Raw genomic sequence first — 12550 nt, forward strand, 5'->3', positions numbered from 1 at the left:
ATTAGTAAGAATACCAAGTAAGTTTAAAGCGACTTGACGTAGCGCTCATCCGTAGACGCGATTATATATATATATCTTATAGCAATATTGTAATTCTGCCGATTCGGTTCAGCGTAATTATAGCGCTCGTTTCGTTAGAGACGACAGGTGAATCGAAAGATTGATCGAACTTTGAAGTTACAAACCCATTCACTGCAACTAGCTTCCGCTCTTACTGCGTTAATTATTGTCGAGGAACAGTTAATTTTCCGCTCCATCATTACACTTTCTCTAGCGGGATCAAGTTCTTATGTTTAATCCGATTCACCCTTCAATTCCATTCACCTGTCGTTCTTGCCGATTGCCTCCTACGAGCGTCGCGGGCAGGCGCATTCAGTGTCGAATCGACTCGTCGAGCTTCGCCGGGAAGTCGGTAAATAATCCACGATTGAATAAAAAATTGAGAAATCCAATGTGCGACTTGCGGAGGAATTCCAGCGCGAGATCGAAAGGGGAAATTGCGGGAGAAGTCGATGCGAAAGCCGATAAATCGGATTTTTCAATCGGAACGAGCGCGTCCGCGCGCATTGTCCGCTCGGATCCGCCTTCGGCTAGGAACCCGACTTACCTGCGGGATACGTAAGCGTGCGGATGTCGCAAGCGACCCTCAGCGTTTTACGCTGCAATGCTTAATCAGCATTCACCTTGTCACAGTATCGAATGGCAAAAGCGAAGCAGAGAGAAGGAGAAAGAGGGAATACGGGGAAGGGATAAGGACAGAGAGAAAGAACGGTCGTATTAGTCGCTCGAGGGGACCGACGAGTTTCTGCGTTCTCCAATGCGAGAAGACTCGCCAGAAGTATGGCGAGGTCGGGCCCCGCGGCCCTTTTTCTGCCACGGGCAGTCAAATGGCGTCGAATTCTTGGGGCCGAGCGTAACTCTTTTTACCTGCGCTCGTTCGACGGAGCCCGCCGCTTTCCGAACTGTCATTCAAGAATTCTTTCTTACTCTAAACGATTGAAAAAAAGTACAAGATACTTTGTGAAAACTACCTTTTTAAAATAAAAGTACCTCTAATATCAGTAATAACGATTCAGAAAATTTTAATATTTGAGAAATGGAAAATTTTTTGAATTTCCACAAACAAGCGGTTCTTTGAGTTTTCTCGATACCGCGTCGTCGGTATCAATGCGGCACTTTAGACGTTATTGCGAATAAAAAATAAAGGAGAAAGTGTAATCGTGGTTTAACACCTCGGGCGAGGCACGATCGTTCCTCACTCGATAACGATCAATTAACGCGTTTCTACTATCCTGTTAATTATGTCCGATCTCCGTTGCAAATTGAGCGCGGACGTAATAAAAGACCTACACTTACCAGCTAATTGTACCTTTAAGAAAACTACTGTTGATTCGATATCGATGTCGTATCTACCTACATCTAAATTACAATCTCTTTAGGATTAATGAGTGTGACGTAATAATGTTCGATAGCCAGTGTTATTAGCGTATAATAGCGCTATGATTAATTTACAAACTGCCCTTGCGTAAATCGTCGTGTTGATCGCATTGCGGCGCTTTCGCGACAAGTGAAAAAAAAAAGATAAAATTATGATTTATAATTAATGAAAGTGTATTAAATAAACATAATCGAGAACCGATGCTATCTTAAGTTCAATTATACTCAGATTCTTTATCTCCGAACTGTGAACTTGCCGGCGAAGATTATAGACGAAAGGGTTCGTGGGTTGAAGCCAAACTGATATAGCCATTCACGGCGTCGATCAATTAATTAAGCAGCGACACACGACGCGTTACTCAAGGACGCCTGATTAATCGGGCAGTTTCGAACAGCGCAGCTACACCTCGTACATGATCTTAAGGGTTAAAGTACATTTACGCTATAGGTAACGATTAAGATTAGACAGCAAGAACCCTTGCGATAACCGACTATCTAAATGTAATTAACGAGTTTGTAAAATAGCCATCGATATCGAGGCCGATCGTGTCGGGAAAGATCGCAACAGACCATTGATTCGTAATAATAATTATTATTCCACACATTCCGCGACGACTATATATATTTCAAATCGCACGTAATCGCGTGAAAACATCTTCGATCGACTTTCAGGAAGGATCGACGATCGCACACACCGATGTTCGATCGGGCGCCAAATTAGTTTTCTGCAAACTTGAATCCGCCTCGTAACGCATTGTAATTCGCTACACCGGATTTCTCTTGCGGCGTATTACCTCGACACGATCGGCCGGCGATGACGCAACGGCACTGTGTATGCAAACCGCGTTCTCTCCTGAACATTTTTCAAGCAAGGATATCGGCGTAATGCCGTTCCAGAAACTGAAGAAATTCGAGTCGAGCGCCGTGAAATGAATCATCCAGAATCCCGAGAAACCGTCGACGAAACCGTTTATCTCTCTCTGTGGCGTATATATATAATACTATACTGTATGTGATTCTCCTACACACTCTTTACACGCGCGAAAGAGCTCGTGCACTCCTTTATTCTAATATATCCTTAACGATTGATGGAAACCGCCGCAAGTGCAAACGTTCCCATTCAGGCCTGCGAGGTATTTTCACGCGCGACCATTGATTACAGGCTGCTCTTGGTTGCAAACAGACGAACGCGCGAACGAGCAGTCGCGGGTATATCATGACGGGGCGGCCCGGAAGTGGGCCGGAAACTATCAAAGTGTAAAGGGAACGGCGGTAGAACACGATTGCGCGATTAGAAAGCCGGTTCCATATGCATACGAGCGGCGAACTAGTTAAAAATTCGATCGATAGACCGCCTCTCTGACCCAACTCCCGTACGGCTGAATAATTAATCCGCGATAGAGGCCCTTCCCTCGCGGCATTCTAAGAACACTGGAGTGAACGAGGCGACGTTGACAACGGGGCTGCTTTTCGCGATTTCGCAATACAGAAACGTAATCGAACTTGTATGAGAATTAAATCGTTTTCGTTCGGAAACAGTTTTTCTAAATTACACATTTTTCCCTTATTTTCTTGTATGTGTTATATATATATTGTATTATTAGAATTATTTCGTCATTTTGTTCAATCGTATCTTCGTACATTTTTGTCCTCATTCCCGGGAACGTTTCACTTGCTCATCGTCGATGCACTACTCTAGCTTGATTATCCTACTGAGAAATACAACCCACTTCTCTGTATTTCCATCCGAGCCTGACAACAGCACAACGACATACCTCTCCTCTTTACTTGTAAAGCTCTTTGTATGTAGCGTATTCTAACATATTCGGGTGTTGAAAGGGAGAAAATCAAATTTTTAGGACCGTAACTGAAGGCTTGTTGTACGTATGTATATACGATGTGTGTATTCCTTCGATTTCTTGATATTTTCAGACACACTACTTGTGCATTCCACGCCATAGTCAATCGAATTTTATTTTTCCCACTTGAATAAATTTCAGACTTGTAAAAAAAAATGTTTTTATGCGATTGAAACTTTGATATTATATATCTGTGCTAGATTCTGCAATATATTTTATAATTTTATAATATTTTCATTATTAGCAGGAATTACTGTCTCACGTTTGAATAGATACGTCGTTCAATTGATTTCGGAAAGATATATCTACGATTATAACGAGACGGAACAATGATACGACCGCAATGAGACTCGCATATCAAGTCGCGAAGGACTAAAAATCGCGCCGTATGGCGAGCACCGGATAACGAGAGAGAAAGATTTGGCCTAATCTGTGTCTCTATTGATGTGTTATGCACTTACCGTTTACCCCCACATCACCGCAGTACATGTATTAAACATCCGGTGAAGAAAAAAAAAAGGGAAATAAATATTTATATAGAATCTATATGTACGAGACACGCGTCATAGCGTTCGACATCTGACATCGCACACACACACTCGTAGACGAACACGCACGACACGTGCACTCCGGTGATGGTCACGTTGCGACACAAAACGGAACACATGTAAGATGTGGAACGCACACACACGCCCGCAATTCGACGTGCGTGAGCGCGACGTTCTCGTTACCTTTTCGCCATCTTGAGGTAAAAAAAAGAAAAAGAAAAAAAAAACGAAAAATCTTCCTAATACTGTTACTGAGATAAACTACGCGTACCACGACATCGCTAATTGCTGTTGTTGTTTTAATTTTTGTCGGCATTACCACGATTATCGATCTAACTAATGTCCCCGAATTTAGCAAGTTGACACACTCTCTGATTGTAAAACGCGATGTGGGACGGTTCACTCTTTATATTTCTACACATTAATATATATACCTATATATATATATAATATTAATATATATACACACATATAATATACATATACTTAGTGAGAGACGGAAGTTTTCCATCCCGTTAATAAAAAAGATATATAGTAAAGGAGTAAAAATATAAATAAATAAATAAATATATATATTGATAAACCTGGAAAATGGAAAAAATAAAAAATACGACATATAAATATATATATATATATCTATATACATGTGTATAATAGTCTATAATTTTTCATATTGTTGTACGAATTTTTAAGTTTATATTAAAATGTTTTGTGCATTCATAAAAAAAAAAGAAGTACCAAATATCCGTGTTTTTGTGATGCATTCATTGCCTATCCTACTTATCCTTATTATCCATAAATCTTTATTGAGTTGTGTATATACATATATATACACACACACACACACACACAGGCACACAAGTATATAAATAAGACTAGAAATAAATCTAAAGAGGAATTATTATGTAGAACTTTTATATTCTGTTTTAATTCTGTAAAATTCATCTCGGAAGATATATTTTTTCACTTATAAAAATTTATAAGAAGAAAACTTATTGTTTAAAAATAACAATATAGTTGCAGCTTTTATTCATCACTTATACATCGTCAAATGCAATGAAAATGTTTATTATATGGTGGCAATAATATTAGAATATTGAATATTTCACATGCTTGCTCTTTTTATAAGTTTTTTTTTATCATACGATAACAATATGACAGCAGCAGTTCAAGTTGATGAGCGTTATTTTTTAGCGAGTTTAAATTCTTTTATATATATTCTATTCATGTGTGAAGCCATATACATATGCCTGAAGGTGAGTATAGTATATAAGTAAACGAAATATAAATTTTGATTGTTTATTACACTTTAATTTTAATTAGAATTATAATTTATAATATTTATTCCTGTAAACTTTTCGAAAATTTTTTTCTTCTTGCAAAGCTTCTTTGCGATTACAACAATTATTAATTATTTGCCTGACTTATGTTAGCATTTATAATATATATTTTCAAATTATGATAATTATAAGATCCACATTATAACATATATTTTGGAGAACATAATTAACTTATATAGATCTTATAATTATAACATAATTGACGATACACGATTGAAGCTTGTTTATAATTAATCTGAGAAACTTAACTTAATAACAAAGAATTTTATTATATTTTCTTTATCGATACCTAACAAGCTACAACCCATATTGCTAATAGAAATGCGTGTTCGGTGATAAATCTAACGTAATGATTATTAATGCGGTAAAGATAAAACGAATGAGAAAAGAAACGAGAGGAACAACAAGCGCGCAAAAACGAAGTAAAGTTAAGCAAAAGTAGAACAATCGATACAAGGGAAACTTAATAAATACTGTTATGTAAGCAAGTTATGATACTCTTATTTGCATATATTTAATAATAATCACAATTATACCTAATGTATATTTATATGTGTGGAAAAGTAAATCTACGAAAATTGCAACTGTTGCAGTGCCTCTGTGTATCTGTTATAGCAATCGAATTGCGAAAAAGATAAAATAGAAATCAATAAAACGTCGATCGATTAAACTACGATTCACGAATCATTTTTCCTTTTTTTTTTTTAATGATATGAATAGTTGAAATCGCGCAGTAGTAATGTAACGAATGTGTACGCACATAAATGTATGTACGCAGTCTTTAAATGTCATGACGGGATTTCCACGCGGATATATCCGACTGCAGCGATCAATTTATCATTAACTGCATCGAGAGAAGCTGCACGTTCTATTGAAGTTATTGTATATAGTCTACTCTACCACCTCGATATTTACACACCCGATTGGTCGCAGTTCGCTTTGTATCAAACAGATAACAAGGTCTACGGTAAACCTATGGTTATGGAAGTATATCCCCGCGTATGTGTAAAATCAAGAACTTCGTCTGTATAACAATATATACCGGAAACAGCTTGTCAATATTTTTCTTGCGTAATTTCATGAATATCAAATTAATTGTAGCTTAAGAATACTTGGAAAGCACTTCAACATCATGTACGTTAGTCGTAAAAAGATTCCGCGTCTATCGTAACACTGGGATTATATCGTCGTTTAAGGGATTACACCACTTTAAATTTTGAAAAAATTGATTGTTTTTTGTTAAAATGTTAATTTAGAGTCTTGAAAATATAATTTTATTCATCATTTCTGAATTTTATATACAAAATATCGTTAAGCGAAACTTTAAACGCGTTTTTCTCGAAATAACATTTCTCAAATCGGCGTGCAAGATATCTTCTGTAGGCTTTATTCGGAAACGATGTACACTATATAAGAGTTTCAAGACGACTACTGCGAGCTCTCGCAGTTCACCCTTTTATACATTTGTTACAAAGGCTCATATCGTTAAAGAAGTGCCGCTGCTGTTTTCGGTCGGCGTCGCGACTTTGATTCGGCGCAGCTTTGATTCCAATATCAAATGAACGCCGAACTATAACATTACGCCGTTATGTAGAAACATGAGTGTGATCGGTATGATCTGAGAGGTCGGATACTTTAGATCCTACACTTCTACAATTTTGATCCGATTCACATGAAATTTTAGGATAATCTTCTTTGTTGCATAATCTAAAGAAGTACATAGGGATTTTACGATATGTTAGAAACTTTTTTTACTAACATTTTTAATCAAAATGTTTTGGGTAAAAACGATACCTTTTTTTCAAACGTTCACCATTTCTACAAAAATCCATATTTCCAAATATTCCTATGTACTTTTTTAGTAAATATCATGTAGAAAATTTTAGTTTTTTGTCGAACCGTATTGCAGTTATCTTGCACGCCGATTAAGCGGTTTCTCAAAACCGACTATCATAAATACCGCTCCAGCATCGCCATTTTGTAAAAAAAAAGAAAAAAAAATTTCGGTATACTTTAAGATGTGTTCAATAGTAATAAACTTATAACAGATTTGACATTTATTTAATGATTTTTCCTAAAAAAAATGGCCAAAAATAGCGTTGATTTTTCAAGTTCAAAGTGATGTAACCCCTTAATTCAATAAAGAAATAAATCAGATTACCTTTTTTTTTTTCAGATAGAAATATTATAGTCCTATAATCCTATCTCAGGAATTGAGATCTAACTTCGTGGCCACGTAAACAAATCTTTGTCCTCGTACGAGCAATGTTTAATCGGCGTTCTCGTGGAACTTGATGTAATGTATCTTCAAAGCCTTGTTATTAGGATACTTGACGTTGCATCGCGGACAGACGGCCCCAATTGCGTCGTGCACCACGTAAGTGCTTAGATCGGTCTCCCTGTGGAACATCTTGCTGTCGATTTGGTACACGGCGTTGTGCACGTTGGTGATATGGCTTATAATGTTCTCCCTACTGAAGACGTGACACTGCTTGCACAGTTTGCAGCTGTACAACACGTTGTTTATCAACGGCTCCTGTTCCCTCGGCCGTTGTTCCGGTCGATCCGGCCGTTCGATCGGGAAGGACAGTCCGCCGTTGTTCGGTGCTGAACCGCTGCCGGACTTGGCCGGACTGCCGGCGGTCTTTTTGTGCTTGATCGTGAAGTGCTGTCGCAAATTCGACAGACGCGGGAACTTCTTGAAGCAGACATTGCACGAGAACTTGCCGTCTCGGGTCGACATCGGTATGCATTCGGGTATCCTCGGATCTTTATCCGTTTGATTCTTGTGCGCGCTCTGCTTGTGCTTGTACAGCGCGCTCATGCTGGAGAAGCCTTTGTTGCACACATCGCACATAACCGCCTTCTTCTTCTCGCCGGCGAAGTTCATGGCGAAGGGCGGAAGCTTAGACGGTAGATTGTCGTTGCTCGTGTCCAGCTTCGGACGCTTCAACCTCGGCTCAAAACCGCTGTTGTCCTCGGGCAAGAATCTTCGATTGCTGTTGTACAACTGTTGCTGGGCGCGTTGCAGCGGATCGCTGTGGAAGCTGAGTTTATGCCGCTGCAGGGATTGGCTGCTCGCGAAGACCTTGCGACAGAACGTACACAGGAACTGGCTGGCCGTCGTCTTCCTGGCTAAGGACTGAAATTTGAGAGAGGCCACGACGGTGGCCTTGTGCAGCCTCTTGTGCTTCCACAAAACTTTCTTCGAACTGTAAGACTTGCCGCATATCTCGCAATTGAACATCTTTCGCATGTCGCTGAGAATAGGATTGGCCTTGTGCCACTGCATGTGCGACTCCAGAGTCTTTCGATCGGGGAAAACGTTCGTGCAGAGTTCGCACTGAAGCTCGTCGTTGGAGAAACTCTTTTCCTGCTTGTTGCGAGCGCAGTGGACGTCCCACAGATGATTCCTCAGCTCCGTAACGTCGTTGAATTTGTCATTGCACACCTGACACTGAAAATTCCCCAATGACTTCGGCGGTGATTGGAGCGGAGCATTGGGGAAGGACTTTCGTGCTCTCGCCGGCCGTTCTGAATTTTCACCCAACTCGATGTTGCTCGAGTCATTCGGCACGTTACTAGGTGTCTTCTGATTGCCCAGTATATGTCGAGTGCTGAGACGCGAGTTGGCGCGATTGTGCCAGCCCTTATGTATCTTCAGAGACGCCTCTTCGACGAAAACCTTGCCGCAGATGTCGCACGCATAACCGTTCTGCGACTTCTCGAGGTGGGCAGTGCGGAAGTGATAAGTGAAATTCGATTGGAAAACGAAACTCTTGGGACACTGCGAGCACTGGATCATGTTTTTCGAAGTAACATTGTGCTTCACTTGCATGTGATAGTCGTACAAGTCCGTGCGCGTGAACATTTTCGAGCACTCGACGCAGTCGTAAATCTTGGTGTTCCGGTGCGCGATTTTGGCGTGTCGTCGGAGATTGGGATAGCTGGACAATACCTTGCCGCACTCGCAGCACTCGTGGACCTGTGTGCCGGGATCCGAGACGGCGGTGGCGTTGATCAAATCATTCTCGATCCTCACGTCCCCCTCCAGACTGCCGTATTCCATGCAGGAGATGTTGGCGTTCCGCTCGTTCGGATCCTCGATGCCGTGATCCTTCATGTGGATCTCCAAGGCGCCGGAGCTGCTGAACATGCTGCGGCAAATCACGCACGAATATATCTTCACTTTAAGATGAAGATTTCGGTGCTCGTTCAGCTCGTTTTTCGTGGTGAATTGCTGGTTGCAGAGAAAACAGGAGTACTTGTTACCGACAATTCTCGATTTCGCTTGGCTCGAGCTCTGAATCTGCATGTTGTCGCCTTGCGCTTGCGAACTGCCGCCCGGTATCGCGCGATGTTTCTCGTGATGAGTCAGGAAGTCGCTGGGCGACCGGAACTTGGAGTCGCACGTGATGCAAGTGAACTCCTTCTTCTTGTGCTGCACCGTAGTGTGACTGTGGAACTTCTTGAATTGAAGGAACGTCATGTTGCAGTGCGCGCACTTGTACATCGTTCTTCTATCCAGTGTCAGCCGCTCGCAGTATTCCCTGTGCTTGAACATGTTCGGCCGGTATCTGTAAATCATGCCGCACAGATCGCAGGCGTGGTTGTGCGCCGGATCGCCGTTCTTGTAAGGCCCGCGGGCGGCTTTCCGCGCTTTATTGTCGGAACTGTCGTTTCTCGTTGTCGACGGCAACGGCGCCATAGGCTTCAGCTTGGGCGGCGTGCGCGCCGGCGATATCATCTCCTCGTATTGCTTGTCGGAATGCTTCAGCAAGTGACTGAGCAGCTCCTTTCTGTTCTGCAACGGGCGCATGCACATATTGCACGTGAAGTAACGCTCGTAGCCGTGCTTCGGTACAACCAGTGCAATCTTCATGGCGCACTCGAAAGATGCCCCGCAATGTGACTGATACATCGATCGATCGGAAAATTCCGTTAGGCAGGCGATGCACGTGTAAGGCCTCAGGTCTGGCAAGTGTTGACGTATGTGGGAGAGAGTGGTGCGCCGATCGTTAAATGTCTGCTCGCACGTGTAACAACAGAAAGTTTTCAATTGGCTGATAATTTCCTGTTGCACCTCCGTCAGTGGCGAATCCTTCTCCATGGTGACCAGTTCCTCCTCCAGGTCTTCCACCATTTCTTCTTCAACGTCATTCGGCGACATCAGTGCCGAATTCTCGCCGCCGTTCTCCTTACTGTGGAACCTTTTCATGTGCTTCAGAAATGAATATTTAGAATGCAGGAAGATCTGACAGTGCGTGCATTTCTGCTTGAAGACGCGCGTTCCTCTGAAATGAGTGTGAGGACCGCGTCTCAGTTTCTTCTTAGGCGATGAACCGGCCGCGCTCGATTTTTGCGTCGAATCGGCCTCCATAATTGTGTCTTCTTTCTCGCTGGCCGCTAAAGGACTTGATAATAATTCACTGCCATTCGCAGATTCTACTTCTATAGTGCCATCGGTGTCATCGTCGTCCTGTGGCTCAACTTTAATGGAACATAAGGCTAAAGGATCTTTCTGGTCCGTCTCTTTCTCTTCTGTAGATGGAACTGTTTCGGTGTCTTTTTGTTCGTCTTTTGCATCATTTCCATCATTATTATCGCTGTCATCTGATACTTCTAACACTTCTGGCACTTCTGACACTTTTGACATTTCCTGCACTTCTTGATCTTCTTGATCTTCTTGCATTTTTTCGATATTAACTTCTGTATTAATTTCAGTATTAACTTCAGTATCAACTTCAGTATCAACTTCAGTATCAACTTCAGTACTAACTTCAGTATTAACTTCAGTATTAACTTCAGTATTAACTTCAGTATTTTCAATTTTTTTGTCCTCAGTGGTCTTAGTTGGCTGGAAAACAAATAATTCTTTGTAAACAAATAATTCTTAAAACAAATAATGCAAAGAAATCTTGATTAAAAATTTTGTTTCTAATTGTTTTTTTCTTTAATGCAGAAAAGCTTACTTACCAATTGTTGCAGATTGTTGGTAGTCTCTGAGATAACCTCTACATTGTCCTCATAATTAATATCCATTGGTTCATCCTTGATCGTTACAATCTACAAGAATTAGGAATGTGTAAATAATAACAAAAATGATATAAAACATTATATTCTAATATTTTGTTCAAAATAAAGTGTCGCTTACTGTAGGATTTTGTTGCGACTGTTTTGATAGCCATTCTTGTAGTTTGTCCTGTGAACGCAAGCATGACTCCTTGTAGGTGTGCCATTCGTTGACATTTTTCGCGCAATTTGCACATATTAGTGTCGACAGTTTATCACTGGTGGAAATCTGAAAAATTAAAAATAAGGTTAGATAAAAATTTCTAGAATTTTAAGCAAATATAAATTAAATCAGTTGCATTACACATCTAATTTAATAAAATATTTTATATTTATAATTAATTTTCTAAAAGTATACAACTCATAATATTATTTTTGCCATTCAGCACTGTATTCATTAATTTATACCATACTATTTATTATTTCTATTCTTATTGTACACATTCTTTATCAAGCTTTTGAAAGAACATAGTCCTAAAGTATCACAAGACTATATCTTTTCAAGATAATTAATTTTTTGTAATTTACCCCAAATGAAATAAATATAATACATATTCAAACATCGGAAGAAAGACGAGAAGAAAATTTAGAAAAAACGGAAAGAACTTTGTAGGTAAAAAGTACAGAGTTCCGGTCATATGATCTCAACGTTCTTGATGGATCTTGCTTCTTGAACGAATATAACCTCGTGGTGTGTCGGCATATTCGGATAAAATATCTCTCAGCCGGCGTGATCAATTATTTGGGCCAAATATTTCATGGAATTATGTAGGAAGAGGCAGACGGATGTGCATATACCTGTATCGAGAGGCAGGTTTGGATCTTGGCGACCAGCGTCACACAGGAAGAATCTTCTTGCTCGTGCGCCGCGAACACTGAAGATCTCGGCTCATCGATGGAAAGGCACAGCCGGCAGACATCCTCCACGCTCTCGAGCTCCACCACGTCCTCGTCCATCGTGGACCGATGCTCGTTGAAACGCTACTCGGCGCGAGATATCACCGGATATTCTAATCCGTGATCGTCGCCGACGCCACGTACCTCTTTCAGACCCAGGTTAGGGACACAACGTTTTGTTTGCTGCCGACTGCTGCCGACACTCTTGGAACTGCTCGAAACCGGGAAAGAGTGAACCTCATTCGCATACATCCAGCTTGCTGACGGCGCGTGAAGATGGCGTAAGCGCACGCTTAGAGACCTTAAAATTAGGAAATTGGTGGACGCGATTAGGCGTTCTCTAATTATTTCAACGGCCAGAGAACGCCCAATCGCGTCCTTGAAAAAATGGACACGA

At 40.8% G+C, this 12550-nt stretch overlaps 1 protein-coding gene across 1 annotated transcript; it reads right to left on the bottom strand.

The window, feature by feature from the left end:
* Nucleotides 1-3527: 3527 nt before the first annotated feature.
* On the bottom strand, nt 3528-12427 carry LOC105679192 (zinc finger protein 62 homolog). The gene is made up of 4 exons (XM_012379078.2): nt 12055-12427; nt 11339-11485; nt 11161-11250; nt 3528-11041 (listed from the first exon to the last, which is right to left on the bottom strand). Exons 1-4 carry the CDS (start codon nt 12211-12213, stop codon nt 7454-7456), a joined length of 3984 nt encoding a protein of 1327 aa, XP_012234501.1. The 5' UTR covers nt 12214-12427; the 3' UTR covers nt 3528-7453.
* Between the last annotated feature and the right edge of the window lie 123 nt (nt 12428-12550).

The sequence above is a fragment of the Linepithema humile genome, chromosome 2 (genome assembly GCF_040581485.1).
Source record: "Linepithema humile isolate Giens D197 chromosome 2, Lhum_UNIL_v1.0, whole genome shotgun sequence".
NCBI lineage: Eukaryota > Metazoa > Arthropoda > Insecta > Hymenoptera > Formicidae > Linepithema > Linepithema humile.